Source organism: Carcharhinus amblyrhynchos, chromosome 11, assembly GCF_965287045.1.
Source record: "Carcharhinus amblyrhynchos chromosome 11, sCarAmb.v2.hapA, whole genome shotgun sequence".
NCBI lineage: Eukaryota > Metazoa > Chordata > Chondrichthyes > Carcharhiniformes > Carcharhinidae > Carcharhinus > Carcharhinus amblyrhynchos.
Window position 1 is genome coordinate 67204880 of NC_137334.1, and position 12768 is coordinate 67217647.

At 42.5% G+C, this 12768-nt stretch overlaps 1 protein-coding gene across 2 annotated transcripts in view; it reads left to right on the plus strand.

Annotated features, from left to right (window-relative positions):
- acmsd (aminocarboxymuconate semialdehyde decarboxylase) overlaps nt 1–12768 on the plus strand; it is a 33143-nt gene that overhangs the window by 315 nt on the left and 20060 nt on the right. The window contains exons 1-4 of one of the 2 annotated variants that reach the window (XM_080198276.1): nt 4299–4411; nt 7345–7389; nt 7892–7988; nt 11662–11711. In XM_080198276.1, coding sequence (XP_080054402.1) covers nt 4355–4411; nt 7345–7389; nt 7892–7988; nt 11662–11711 — 249 coding nt within the window. In that variant the 5' untranslated portion in view covers nt 4299–4354. Of the gene's footprint in view, nt 1–4298; nt 4412–7344; nt 7390–7891; nt 7989–11661; nt 11712–12768 lie in introns of those variants that run through there. The other variant, XM_080198277.1, reaches the window with a different exon arrangement.

The window sequence follows — 12768 nt, forward strand, 5'->3', positions numbered from 1 at the left end:
AGGCACACTCCATGTTCAAACCTTTATGCTGAGTTTAGAAGCCTTTTCAAAATGGAAGTGTGGATGGACAACATGTCACCTTTCTTTTATTCGTTCATGAGAAATGGCAGAGCAATGAGACAAATTGGACAGCTCCAGCAAACAGCTGACATAAGCACAATGGGCCAAATGGCCTTTGGTGTTGTATCATTCCATGATTCTATAATGACAGGCTATTAAAATATATTAGTGCAAATCCCACACCATTACTACTTGAGCCCTCTGTCACAACTTTTGTCAAATGCTATTCCAGTCATGTTTCAATTGTTCTCTCATTGATGGTTCAATCCCTCGAACAGAAGCTCCTAGTCAGGCACTGCTATGGTAGTGCTGTATTGCTCCCATTTAACACTGGAAAAGATCATAGTCTATGCTTTCCTCTGCCATAACTTCATTACTTAATATTAAGCCCAACATTATATTTATTTCTCCCATTGAGATGGTTGCTCCTGTGAAAGCTAGAAGGGGGAAGTGACTGCCACTGTTAGTAAAGTCCCTGTGGTTGATGTTGTCTACAAGGCAGCTTGCTTCAGATGACAACTTTATCATAGCCTCCCTACTGCTCCCGAGTCTAAAAAGACAGATCTCTTCAACAGTTCCAGATGGCTGTAGCAGGATCTGTAAACACAGCTCAGTGGGTAAGTGTGGCTGCGGGCAGACAAGCTTTGCTGGAGATAGACTTCCCTGGCATCAGTTTGTTTATCATCAGCCTCCAAACATCTCCCAGATTGTGGCACACTGAATGTTAAACCAATATGTAAGTAGAACGAGGAGTTGGCAGAATGAGTCACTGTGCACTTCTTGGCCTATACCCTTATCTTTTGAAAGTGCAGCACTGTTTGCTTAAGACACGAGCAGGCAGAATGACTCACTTTCTGTTTTTCAGTATTTCTGTGTTGAACAATAGCTTTCCTATATACCTTGGCCTAGTCTCAGAATATATTGAGAACTTGGGTTTAAAAAAATAAGAATAAACCCTCCTACTTATCAAATGCATGGCTACTGCACTACGGCCGTATTAAAATAATTTAAAATTGAACAAAAGCAAATTTCTTTCTAAAAAGGTGAACCACTGGAAAAGTCATAGAAATACTGTGCTTTTGAATGTGTGTATTTCACTCAAAGGGTGGTGAATCTCTGGAATTCTCTGCCCGTTGAAGTGGTGGAGGCTGCCTCGCTAAATATTTTTAAGACGCGGGTTGATGGGTTTTTGATAAGCGAGGGGATTAAGGGTTATGGGGAGAGGGCGGGAAAGTGGAACTGAGCCACAACAGATCAGCCATGATCTTATTGAATGGCGGGGCAGGCTCGAAGGGCTAGATGGCCTACTCCTGCTCCTATTTCTTATGTTCTTATGTATTGTGAAACGAAGATTTCCATTAGCAGCATAGAAATCAAGGCAGCCAACCATGACACATCTACAGTAATAATTCTTTAGATGCATAATCTAGTAGCCAACAATGTCTTGCATTAATATAGTACTCTTCATGACCTAAAGATGTCCCTCAAGTTTTTTTTTACAACCAATTAAGTACTTTTGAAGCAATGGCGACATGAGATAAAACTTTTTTGTGCAGTGAATGGTTAGAATGTGGAATGCACTGCCTGGAAATGTGGTGGAGGCAGGGTCAACTGAGGTTTTCAAAGGAGAATTGGACCATTACCTGAGAAGGAAAATATTGCAGGGCAACGCTAATCCATGCTCCTTATGCACCCCACTGACCTACATGGCCCCTCATTCTTTTCATGCCAACATATGCCCTCCCCACTCAACTCCATGGCACTTTATAAGTCTGATGCAAGCTTATTGCCGATTCATGCCAACCCATGCCTCAACTCTTCACCCTTTGCCTTCGCACCTGCTATGCCAACTCACCCATTATCTATTAGAGGCACACTTCATGTCCCAAACTGAGATTAAATAAAATAAAGTTCCAAGTGTCTACCACAGACTTTAATCAGAAAAAAAAATTCATTAAAAAAATTACTACCTTCCTTTAACTACATCCTCCTTTGCAAAAAGAAACATTTTACTAATTGCATAAACCCTTATTAAAAACAACCATTGCAATTCCTAGTTCCACTTCAAAGAGTCCATAAACTCTTGGAGCTGTCAATCAAACTAAAATAGCAGGCATCCTATTATCTTCATAGTCTGATGTGAAATCACTAATGCAGTGCAAATCCAGTAATGATAATCCTAAGCCTTACGTCAATAGACAGAGCGAAATAGCAATCAATCGTTTTAACACACCAGCCTTTGTAAAGAGTCATGGGGAAGGAGTTTTAAATGTTTTGGCAGTTTGACAGCTCCCCTTCATCATTAATCTTGACATTTTTGACAGTTATTTTTGAGAGACAATTGTTCCAATTAGTTTATATACATGTTATGATTCATGCTTATTTAGACATCCCAAAGAGCATATGACTTCTCTAAAGGGCACCTAACCTCCCCTAAGGGTCCTAACATCCACCAAAAATCTCACAGAACCACATCCAAAGTAATAATTCTCCTCTCCAAACGGTTACAAGTGCAGGCAGCTTCTGATTTCTACAGGCAAAAAAACATGATTGCAAATCCCATTCTGGGTCCATTCCCACCCCTCCAAAAATTATAGGTGTTGTGCCATTTTTGCAACAACAGAGAGGCTCTCCATGATTGTGAAAATCCAGGCTGTGATCGGATGGCTAAAAAGTGCCTCCCCCCGAAGATCTTGTTTTTTCAATTCCCAAATGACCAATATTCCAAGGAAGGGCACAGAAAATGCTTCAAAGGCACTAGAAAACTCTTCTTGAAATTTGAAAGCATTAACATTAATGACTGGGAGGAGATTACTAACAATCGTTCAAATGGCAACAGCTTGACCAATGGAGTAGGAAAGAAATGGAAGTGCATCCTGCGCTCCACAATCCCTTACCTCATCCTGCCCCATGTGTCCAAAGGTTTGAAGAATCATTCCATTTAGTCACATGCAGAGCCATGGCAGAAACTCATAATCTTGAATAAGTGTCACCCTCAAATTGAGCAACAGCCAATGTTGATGATGGGACAGGGTGCTGGGGTGTAGCAGATGTTCCTTCCAGCCTCCGTTGTGCCACCAGTGTGAATGCCCTTTTGTCTGTAAGTAGCTCCTTGTGTAATCCATGGAGATCAATGCATACACACTGAATGAGTGATCCAGGCTATTTGAATGAGCTATAAATGCTTTGCAGAACATTTCTCTGCTCTTTCATGTACTGGAGGTGATGCTGCATGAGGCTGTCCATGAGGTGGACCTTACTGTCATGTTTGGAGCTCACAACATCAATCCCCTGAGACATATAGTGCTCATCGCCATGCTGGATTCCTCCACTCATATTGTCTCAGGGAACTCCATTGGGAACTCCACTAGAAGCTGGCACATCAGCTGCTGTTGATCGAATTACTCTGCCCCAAACTCCTGAGGCAGACCACAATGCGAACTGGGACATCATTGTCACTGTCCTCCCTCGTCTGAGGCAGGGTGTGCACATTTTTCTCTGACTCTGACACCTCTTCATGCACTCTGATGCAGTGCCTTTCATCCAGTGCCACCAACTCTAAACATGTACACCATCCCTATCTTTCATGACTTCCCTTGCAACCAGCACTGTAGGTGAACCTGCACCACATGGACTACCGTGCTTCAAGATGATGGCTCAACACCATCTTCTCAAAGGCAATTAGGAATGGGTAATAAATGCTGGCCTAGCCGGTGATGCCCACATCCCATGAAAGAATAACTTTTTTTAAAAAGCTAAATAAGTACCTTGTGGCCAGAAACATGAATTTCCCAGCCCTCCCCTTCCTTGAGTCAGGTCTCTGTTATTACTGCCATATCATTGACCCATGTACTAACTTGTGCCATTCTGTTCTCTTGCATTTTCTTATATTGCAATCCACAATTTTGGAAATAATCCAAATCTTTCTGTATATCTGTCTGTGCTCTTCATTTTATTTAATGAATGAGGCATTTATCCCTACAATCACCCTAAATTTTGAAGTGTGAACTTTAGTTGAACATGCCATATTAAATAGTTACATAAGCGATAGGTTAATGATAATTAAAACACATTCCTTGTTTGTGCCTTCAGTTACAAATGTACATGTTATCTCCACTTCTATCTGTACTTTGCCCTTTGATGATTGATTTGTAGTTAGTGAAAGTTTACGTGAGCTCTGATTGGCGACTGTACCAGTACGCCTCTCCAAGGAAGGTGGGAGTTAATTGAGTAACCACTGGTCTGTATCCAGAGAAGTGTCTGATTTTAAAGTTGTTGTGCTCGTTCTACAAGAATGAAGATAGACTTACACTGCCACATTCTGCCTAAGGAATGGCCCAATCTAAAACAGGTGCAGTTACCTCGTTACTGCTTTTGAGAAATAATTGAACGGTAGGGTTTTGATTTGATTTGATATATTATTGTCATATGTACACAGTGGAAAGTATTGTTTCTTGGACGCTATACAGATGAAAGCATACCGTTCATGGCATATATAAGGGAGAAGGAAAGAAGAGTGTGCAGAATGTATTGTTACAGTCATAGCTAGGGTGCAGAGAAAGATAAATTTAACATAAAGAAGGTCCATTCAAAAGTCTGATGGCAGCAGGGAAGAAACACTTGTTGAGTTGGTTGGTAAATGACTTCAGAATTTGTATCTTTTTCCCAAAAGAAGAAAGTGGAAGAGAGAATGTGCAGAGTCCTTGATTATATAAGCAGGGCTTAATGCGCCCGAAAGCCTGCAGATGTAGTGCACATGTGCTGGCCTTTGATGCTGAATAACAGGAGCAGGGGTCTGACAGTAATGAAAGAGCCGTCAGGGCCCTGCTATTGCAGGCCACAATTGCGGGAGCCCGTGGCCTGAGATACAGTGCCCGCCGACTACCCCCACCGGCCAGGCCGATTACAGACACCCCTCTCTCACCTATCGCTGCCCTGCTGCCCTCCCCCCACTGATCGCTGCAGAGTGGTAGCTCCCACCCCCCATTGATTCCTGCAGAGTGGCAGCGGGCCACTTCTTCCTCTTTCCCACCGATCATTGCAAAATGGCAATGGGCCCCTTTCCCTTCCTCTCCCCCCCACCCACCCCCCCCATTGATCCCTGCAGAGTGGTAGTGGGCATCCTCTCCCTCTCTCCCACCAATCACTGCTGAGTGGCAGCAGGCCCTCTCTCCCTCCCTACCCCTACCACTTGCTGCAGCGTGTCAGCAGGCCTCGCCCCCATCCCTCCCCCCACTAATAGCTGCAGAGTGGCAGTGGACCACTCCCTCCATTAGCGCTGCCCCCACTGCTCCCTCTCCTTCTAGCCCTGTCCTATTTGCTCCTCCCCCATTTGCCCCACAACTGGCAGTGCCCAGGGGCATTGCCCAAGTGCCAGGGTGGCACTGCCAATCTGGCATTGCCCAAAGGGCACGCACCCCTTTGCCCTTGCCCCCATCCTCCCCCCAAGGGGCCTCAATGGTCTCGGGTTCCACCGGCGAGGCCAAGTCGACTGCTCCCTGTTTATGGGGAGCATGTCTATGCCTCGCCGTAAGAATCTTTCCCAGTAAGATCATAAAGGGGGGGTCAGCCCAGACAATCGAGTGTCAGGCTCGCTAAGCAAATAAATTTAAATACATTAACCTGCCTCTTGCCCATTTCCAGCGAGAGGTTTACTACGCCGGAAATCTGGTGTTTGTAAAATGGTAGCAATCATGAAAACAGGCGCCAATTGCGCTAATCTCTTTACGCCCCACTTTATGACTGCAACACAGCTGAAAATGAGTGCAATGCAATGGTAAAATAGCCTCCTCAAGGGCATCTGTAAGAAGTCTTGTGTGAAATTTGAACAATCCTTGGACGAACCTGCATTTAATTAGTGGTGTCACTGGTAGAGGTAAAACATAGGTAACAGATGGATAAAATTTTTAATCTGCTAACTTTTTATTCAAATCAGATGTTAATGAAGCCATGTATTGGCAGTCTGCACAGAGGCTATGCCCCCTAGTTCTATTTCACCTGCCAGTAGAAACAACTTCCCTGCTTCTATCTTATCTATTCCCATCATAATCTTATATGTTTCTATAAGATCTCCCCTCATTCTTCTGAATTCCAATGAGCACAGCCCCAGTCTACTCAGTCTCTCCTCATAAGCCAACCCACTCAACTCCGGAATCAACCTAGTGAATCTCCTCTGCACCCCCTCCGGTGCCAGTATATCCTTTCTCAAGTAAAGAAACCAAGACTGTACACAGTACTCCAGGTGTGGTCTCACCAGCACCTTTTACAGCTGTAACATAATCTTGCTGGTTTTAAACTCCATCCCTTTAGCAATGAAGGACAAAAAGTTATAGACAGATTAACTGAGCCTGATACTTAACTTTACAATTGACCTCTTTCACCGATTGTAAGGAATTAAAATCAAAGCCAATGTTTCTAGTCAAAGACCTTTCATCAGAAGCAGAATGTCAACAACTTTTAAGGAAATACAGAGCCAAAAAAAGGAGGGAGTGATTAAATGACCAAAGGGCTGATGCTGTAAATCGTCCAGGGTGCTGCTGGGATAAGAAAAGTCTGAAGGTGGTATGAATGCTTGTTATAGAATAGCAGAGTGCAAGGAAAGCAGAGAAAATCTGACAGTAGAGGAAAAGGCTCCCAAGACCCCCAAGTTATAGAGAATGATAAGTAAACCCCAGGGATGATGAATACCTTGTCAGCCATATACTCCTTGGGGCATCCTGACCCCAAGCACCAACCGAGACCTCCTCCACTCCCACTGGCTGTAGTGCAGCAGTCCTCCAGAAAATGGGGCATGAGGATCTCAAGATGCTAAATTGAATATCGAGGCAGGAACGTTGTAAAATAGTAGCAGTTAACAACAGTAGCTACACTTCAAGAGTAATTGATTGGTTGCAATGCACTTTGCGATTTGTGAGAAATGTTGTATTTGCTACAGTATTTGGAGGGGCGGTGGCACAGTGGTTAGCACTGCTGTCTCACAGCGCCAGGGACTTAGGTTAGATTCCCGGCTTGGGTCACTGTCTGTGCAGAGTCTGCACATTTTCCCCACGTCCTGCGTGGGTTTCCTCTGGGTGCTGCAGTTTCTTCCCACAGTCCAAAAGGGCAGATGTATTGGCCATGTTAAATTCTCCTCAGTGTACCTTAAGAGGTGCCAGAGTGTGGTGACTAGGGGATTTTTACGGTAATATCATTGCAGTATTAATGTAAGCCTACTTGTGACTAATAAATAAACTTAAACTTAAGTTATGTCTACTTAAATAATTTACAACTCTTTTATTTTGCCAGAGATATGGATATGAAGGTTGGGTCCAACTTCACCATCACTCTCAGGTAAGATTATACAAACTCTAAAATGCAGTGAATAACTGCTATTGAGTTAATTAAAGGTTTGAGGCAGGGAAAATTAAATGTAGCTTGACTTTGGCTCATTTTGTAATATCCACATTTGTGTGAATATATATTCTCCATTTTGTCTCCCTTTAATTGCTATAATATGTCTTATAATATTTTATTTATATTTCTCAATTGTCTTATAATTCTGCATGACACTGCTGACTCCTGCTGTTTCTCTGGCTCTAACAAGAATGCATCTAACAGTCTGCTCATCAGATTTCTCCATAATATCACTAAGGTTGCCGAGTGACCAGCCTGCTATTAGTTCAATTGAGCTAGAGGTAAAGCTGCAATGAAATTTGCATCAAATTCATTCCAGGTCAGCACACGACAGCTAGCCTCACAATTTATCCATTCCTGATCACCCAATTCCTACAAGCAGTAGCAATAGTATACTACGGGTTTATATGACCAATTAAAATCTGCTGTTTTCAAAAAGGGGGAAGCAAAAATGATGAAATACGGCAACGTGTTCAGAGTGGTACAGGAAAACTGCTGGGATCCAGAAGTTCGAATTCGAGAAATGGATCAATCAGGTAAATTAAGATCCATTATATCATGCTGATAATTTTTCCAAATCCATCCATCTAGAATTAAACAGTGGTTTGTTCATCAGACTGTATTTTTGGAGTTTATTATGGATCATATGTTAAAGGATGCTACATTAGGACTGGAGGCTACAACACACACTAAAGGCAGGTCTCCTTTCAATAACTATTGCAAACTTATTGTCTTACCTGTCTGCTACTATGAAGATAAGAGACTTGGTGGACCCAGTTATGATGGATCAGCTGGTCCTTTTCTATTTGGCATTTCCACATGACTGTACGTTCATATTCCACTGAATATTTTGTTACTATGAGGTTACTACAGCCCAAGATGCACCCAGGGTTGTTGCTTGAAATGTCGTGTTGACTAGCTGAACTCATCTGAGGCTATGATATGTTGGGAACAAAATTAGCCAGGGTTTTTAGCTCCAATTTCAGGCTGGTGATCCTGTTGGCAAATCAACATGGAAAGATGCTGAGAAAGAGGAGGGTGAGAAAACTGTGGGGCACTGACCCAGCTATACCAAGAGAGCAAATTCTTTAGTGAGAGAAAGTTGGCTCAGAGGGCAACCGCAGACATTGCTACTGCCATGCCTCTGTTGTCCTTGTCCGTCTAGCTGCTGGAGCCCGTGACTCTGGAAGGCATTGCTGAAATGCTGAAAGGGAGGCAATGGCCTAATGGTATTAACACTAGACTATTGATCCAGAAACTCAGCTAATGTTCTGGCACCTGGGTTCCTGTCCTGACAGATGGTGGAATTTGAATTCAATAAAAAATATTTTGACTTGATTTATTATCGTCACATGTATTGGTATACAGTGAAAAGTATTGTTTCTTATGCACGATACAGACAAAGCATACCATTCATAGAGAAGGAAACAAGAGAGTGCAGAATGTAGTGTTACACTTATAGCTAGGGTGTAGAGAATGATCAACTTAATGCAAAGTAAGTCCATTCAAAAGTCTGATAGTAATGGGGAAGAAGTTGTTCTTGAGTCGGTTGGTACGTGACCTCGGACTTTTATATCTTTTTCCCAATGGAAGAAGGTGGAAGAGAGAATGTCCAGGATGTGTGGGATCCTTAATTAAGCTGGCTGCTTTGCTGAGTTAACGGGAAGTGTAAACACAGTCAATGGATGGGAGGCTGGTTTGCATGATGGATTGGGCTACATTCAGGATCTTCTGTTATTCCTTGCGATCTTGGGCAGAGCAGGAGCCATACCAAGCTGTGATACAACCAAAAAGAGTGCTTTCTATGGTGCATTTGTAGAAGTTGGTGAGACTGGAATATCTGGGATTAAGGTTCTACTGATGACCATGAAACGATTGTCGATTGTTGTAAAAAAAAATCTAGTTCACTAATATCCTTTAGGGAAGGAAATCAGCTGTCCTTACCTGGTCTGGCCTACATGTGACTCCAGAGCTACAGCAATGTAGTTGACTCTCAATGGCCTTCAAAGGGCAAGTAGGGATGGGAAATAAATGAGGCCAGCCAATGATGCCCATGTCCCACAAATGAATTAAGAAAAAGGTACCTGTGGAGACCAGCAGCAGTGCACTTATCATTTGGCACACATTTGTCAACAGGTTGGTGGTGAAGATTGGCATCATATGAACATCACATAAAACATAAGTGCTCACAAACTATCTTTCTTCTTTATGCAGAACGAATTAGTGCACAACAAGTACAAGAATGAGGATGAGAGAGGACAGGCCATTCTCTGACCCCTCTTAGAGTACAAAGAGCAGGCTGCTGAACTGGCAGGGGAGAACCATGACTGGTCCTGTGATAGTGGCGAGACCAGGCACCTCCAGCCATCCAATGAGGAAGCATACTTAATCTCTGCACATAAAACCTGAGGGTGATGCTGGTGCAATATATGCGGCAGCACATAGTCCAAGACCAGAGATAGTTTTAAGTGATCTATGGTATATTGTTGGATAATAGAATTAAGGTATCGGGGTCCTTGTGCATGAGTCGCAAAAACCCAGCTTGCAGGTGCAGCAGGTGGTCAGGAAGGCGAATGGGATGCTGGCCTTCATCGCGAGGGGGATTGAATATAAAAGTAGGGAGGTCTTGCTGCGGCTGTATAGGGCATTGGTGAGGCCGCAGCTGGAGTACTGTGTGCAGTTTTGGGCGCCGTATTTACGCAAGGATATTTTGGCCTTGGAGGGAGTGCAGAGGAGGTTTACTAGGCTGATGCCGGAGTTGAGGGGGTTGAGCTATGAGGAGAGGCTGAATAAATTAGGCTTGTACTCATTAGAGTTTAGAAGAATGAGGGGAGATCTCATTGAGACGTATAAGATGATGAATGGGACGGATAGGATAGAGGTGGAGAGACTCTTCCCGCTCAGAAAGGATAGTAGGACTAGGGGGCACAGCCTCAAGATAAAGGGGGGACGGTTTAGAACAGAGTTGAGGAGGAACTTCTTCACTCAAAGGGTGGTGAATCTCTGGAATTCTCTGCCCGTTGAAGTGGTGGAGGCTACCTCGCTAAATATTTTTAAGACGCGGGTTGATGGGTTTTTGATAAGAGAGGGGATTAAGGGTTATGGGGAGAGGGCGGGAATGTGGAACTGAGCCACGACAGATCAGCCATGATCTTATTGAATGGCGGGGCAGGCTCGAAGGGCTAGTTGGCCTACTCCTGCTCCTATTTCTTATGTTCTTATGTATACACTTAAATGAGTTTAGTGTTTTTGTGTAAGAAAGTAAAACTCTAGTTCGATACATGTTAAAGATGTTTGCACGTATGGGAGTTTTTGGGTTCAGTTCAAAATGTGTCCACATTGTGAGTTTATAACGTGAAAAGTAAACACAAGCTCGGAGAAAGAAATGAGATCTTACTTAGCAACCAGAGGCATTTTCAGGGTAGGAAGAATTTTTGAGTTTACTTTTAACTGAAGTCATTGCAATTGGAGTTTAGCAGTGAGAGAGAAGCTAACTCTCACAGCCTTGCTAGAGAAAAGATAGCCATACAAAGAAGTAATGAGCAAGGAAACTAGTTCCAGAAACTGGATAATGAAAAGAGATTTCCATAAAGATTGAAGTGAAGAGAAAAACAGGAACTGGAATTTGAGCAGGGTACTGTTCATTGAAGTTGAAGACAGAACTGGAAAGTGCAAAGCTGATGAGGGGAATGCTAGTGACCATGAGTGCAGGGAGGAGACAGTTCCTCATGATCATAAGAGCAGAGGAGGGTGCTAATGACCCAAATTCCCCTCTAGTGGGCAACAGCCATAGTGCATACACTCATATAAAAAATAAAGTAACAAAGGCAGGGGAATCCCAGCCTCAGTCCACCATGAGCTGTCCTAGAAATAAGGGACAAAAGAGGCCACTGAAGGAATGTGAGACAAACAGTCAAAATAAGGGACAATCCCTTCTATATCTGACCCTCATACTTACAGCTTGTTGCTTGAGTTTAGTTTCTCCTAGTCAGTAACCACAACCAGGCTTGGCTGACAACACACAGCACATATAAGAATCAATAGACATGCATGATCAAACACCAAACAATTTGATGCTACAGTCAGTACAAGTGGATGCTACATGGGATGACTTTACAGTCAAAAATGTGCAACCTATGGAATCACAGAATTGCATTGAAATAAAAATAATCAAACATGTTTATAAATGAAAAACATTTTATTTTACAGGCGTAACTGTACAAGCTCTTTCTACTGTTCCTGTTATGTTCAATTATTGGGTGAGTTTGTAGGATTATCTGGAATTATCTGGAATTAAGAATCTATTGATGACCATGAAACCATTATCGATTGTCACAAAAATCCATCAGATTCACTAATGTCCTTTAGGGAAGGAGATCTGCCATCCTTACCTAGTCTGGCCTACATATGACTCCAAAGCCGCAGTAATGTCGTTGACTTTCAACTGCCCTCCAAGGGCAAGTCAGGATGGACAATAAATGCTGGCCAGCCCATGTCCCACGAATGAATTAAAAATAAAGGTTTGAAGGAAAAATATGAGTATTGTGATTTTAGTTATTGATTAACATATTGTGGTCACTGCTTTTGCAAAGGAAAGTATCATATAACAAGTTAGATTTAGTCCATGCTTGGTAGTGTTCATAGTAGAGAATGTTTACCTTTTATCAGATCAGTATTTCTGGCAGCTATAAAAACTAAACTGTAGCAACCATAAATGTGTCATGTCATGTATAAAGGAATACTAAGTTAATAAAGAGCAGAAAATAAAATATTGATACAGTGCTTATTATAATCAAGTTTTCAGTACCATATCAGGGTAATGATAAACTACATTGTATTGGATAGAATAGGTTGACTGATCCCACACGCCCAGCAGGGAGGACACACTTAAAGTAGTGTGAGTCAGCAAAAGTACTGCAAAATTGCATGGCGATATGTAGAAAAAATAATCTCTCTCTGTTTCTTATCTCAGATTTTGTTAACGCTCTCCATTTTATTTCACTTTCTATTTTAACTTACTCTCCCTAACTTCTGTTATATCTTTTTCCTTTTCCACTATTGCTTCTCTTGCTGCCTTCATACATTTTCTTACTTTTTTCACTTATGCATTTCACTCTTATTTTTCTCTTATTTTCCTCACTATTTTCATTTCTGTCCCTTTGCTCTCCTCCTTCCCTTCCATGTCTTTTTTTGCCCGCAACTTCCCTTTTCAAAGGTGTGCTTCACTCTTTTCTACTTTCGCGCCTCACCTCCCTCATTCTGATCTTTCACTTTTATCTGCTTTAAGAAACTTGCATTTGCTTTTCATGACCTTGA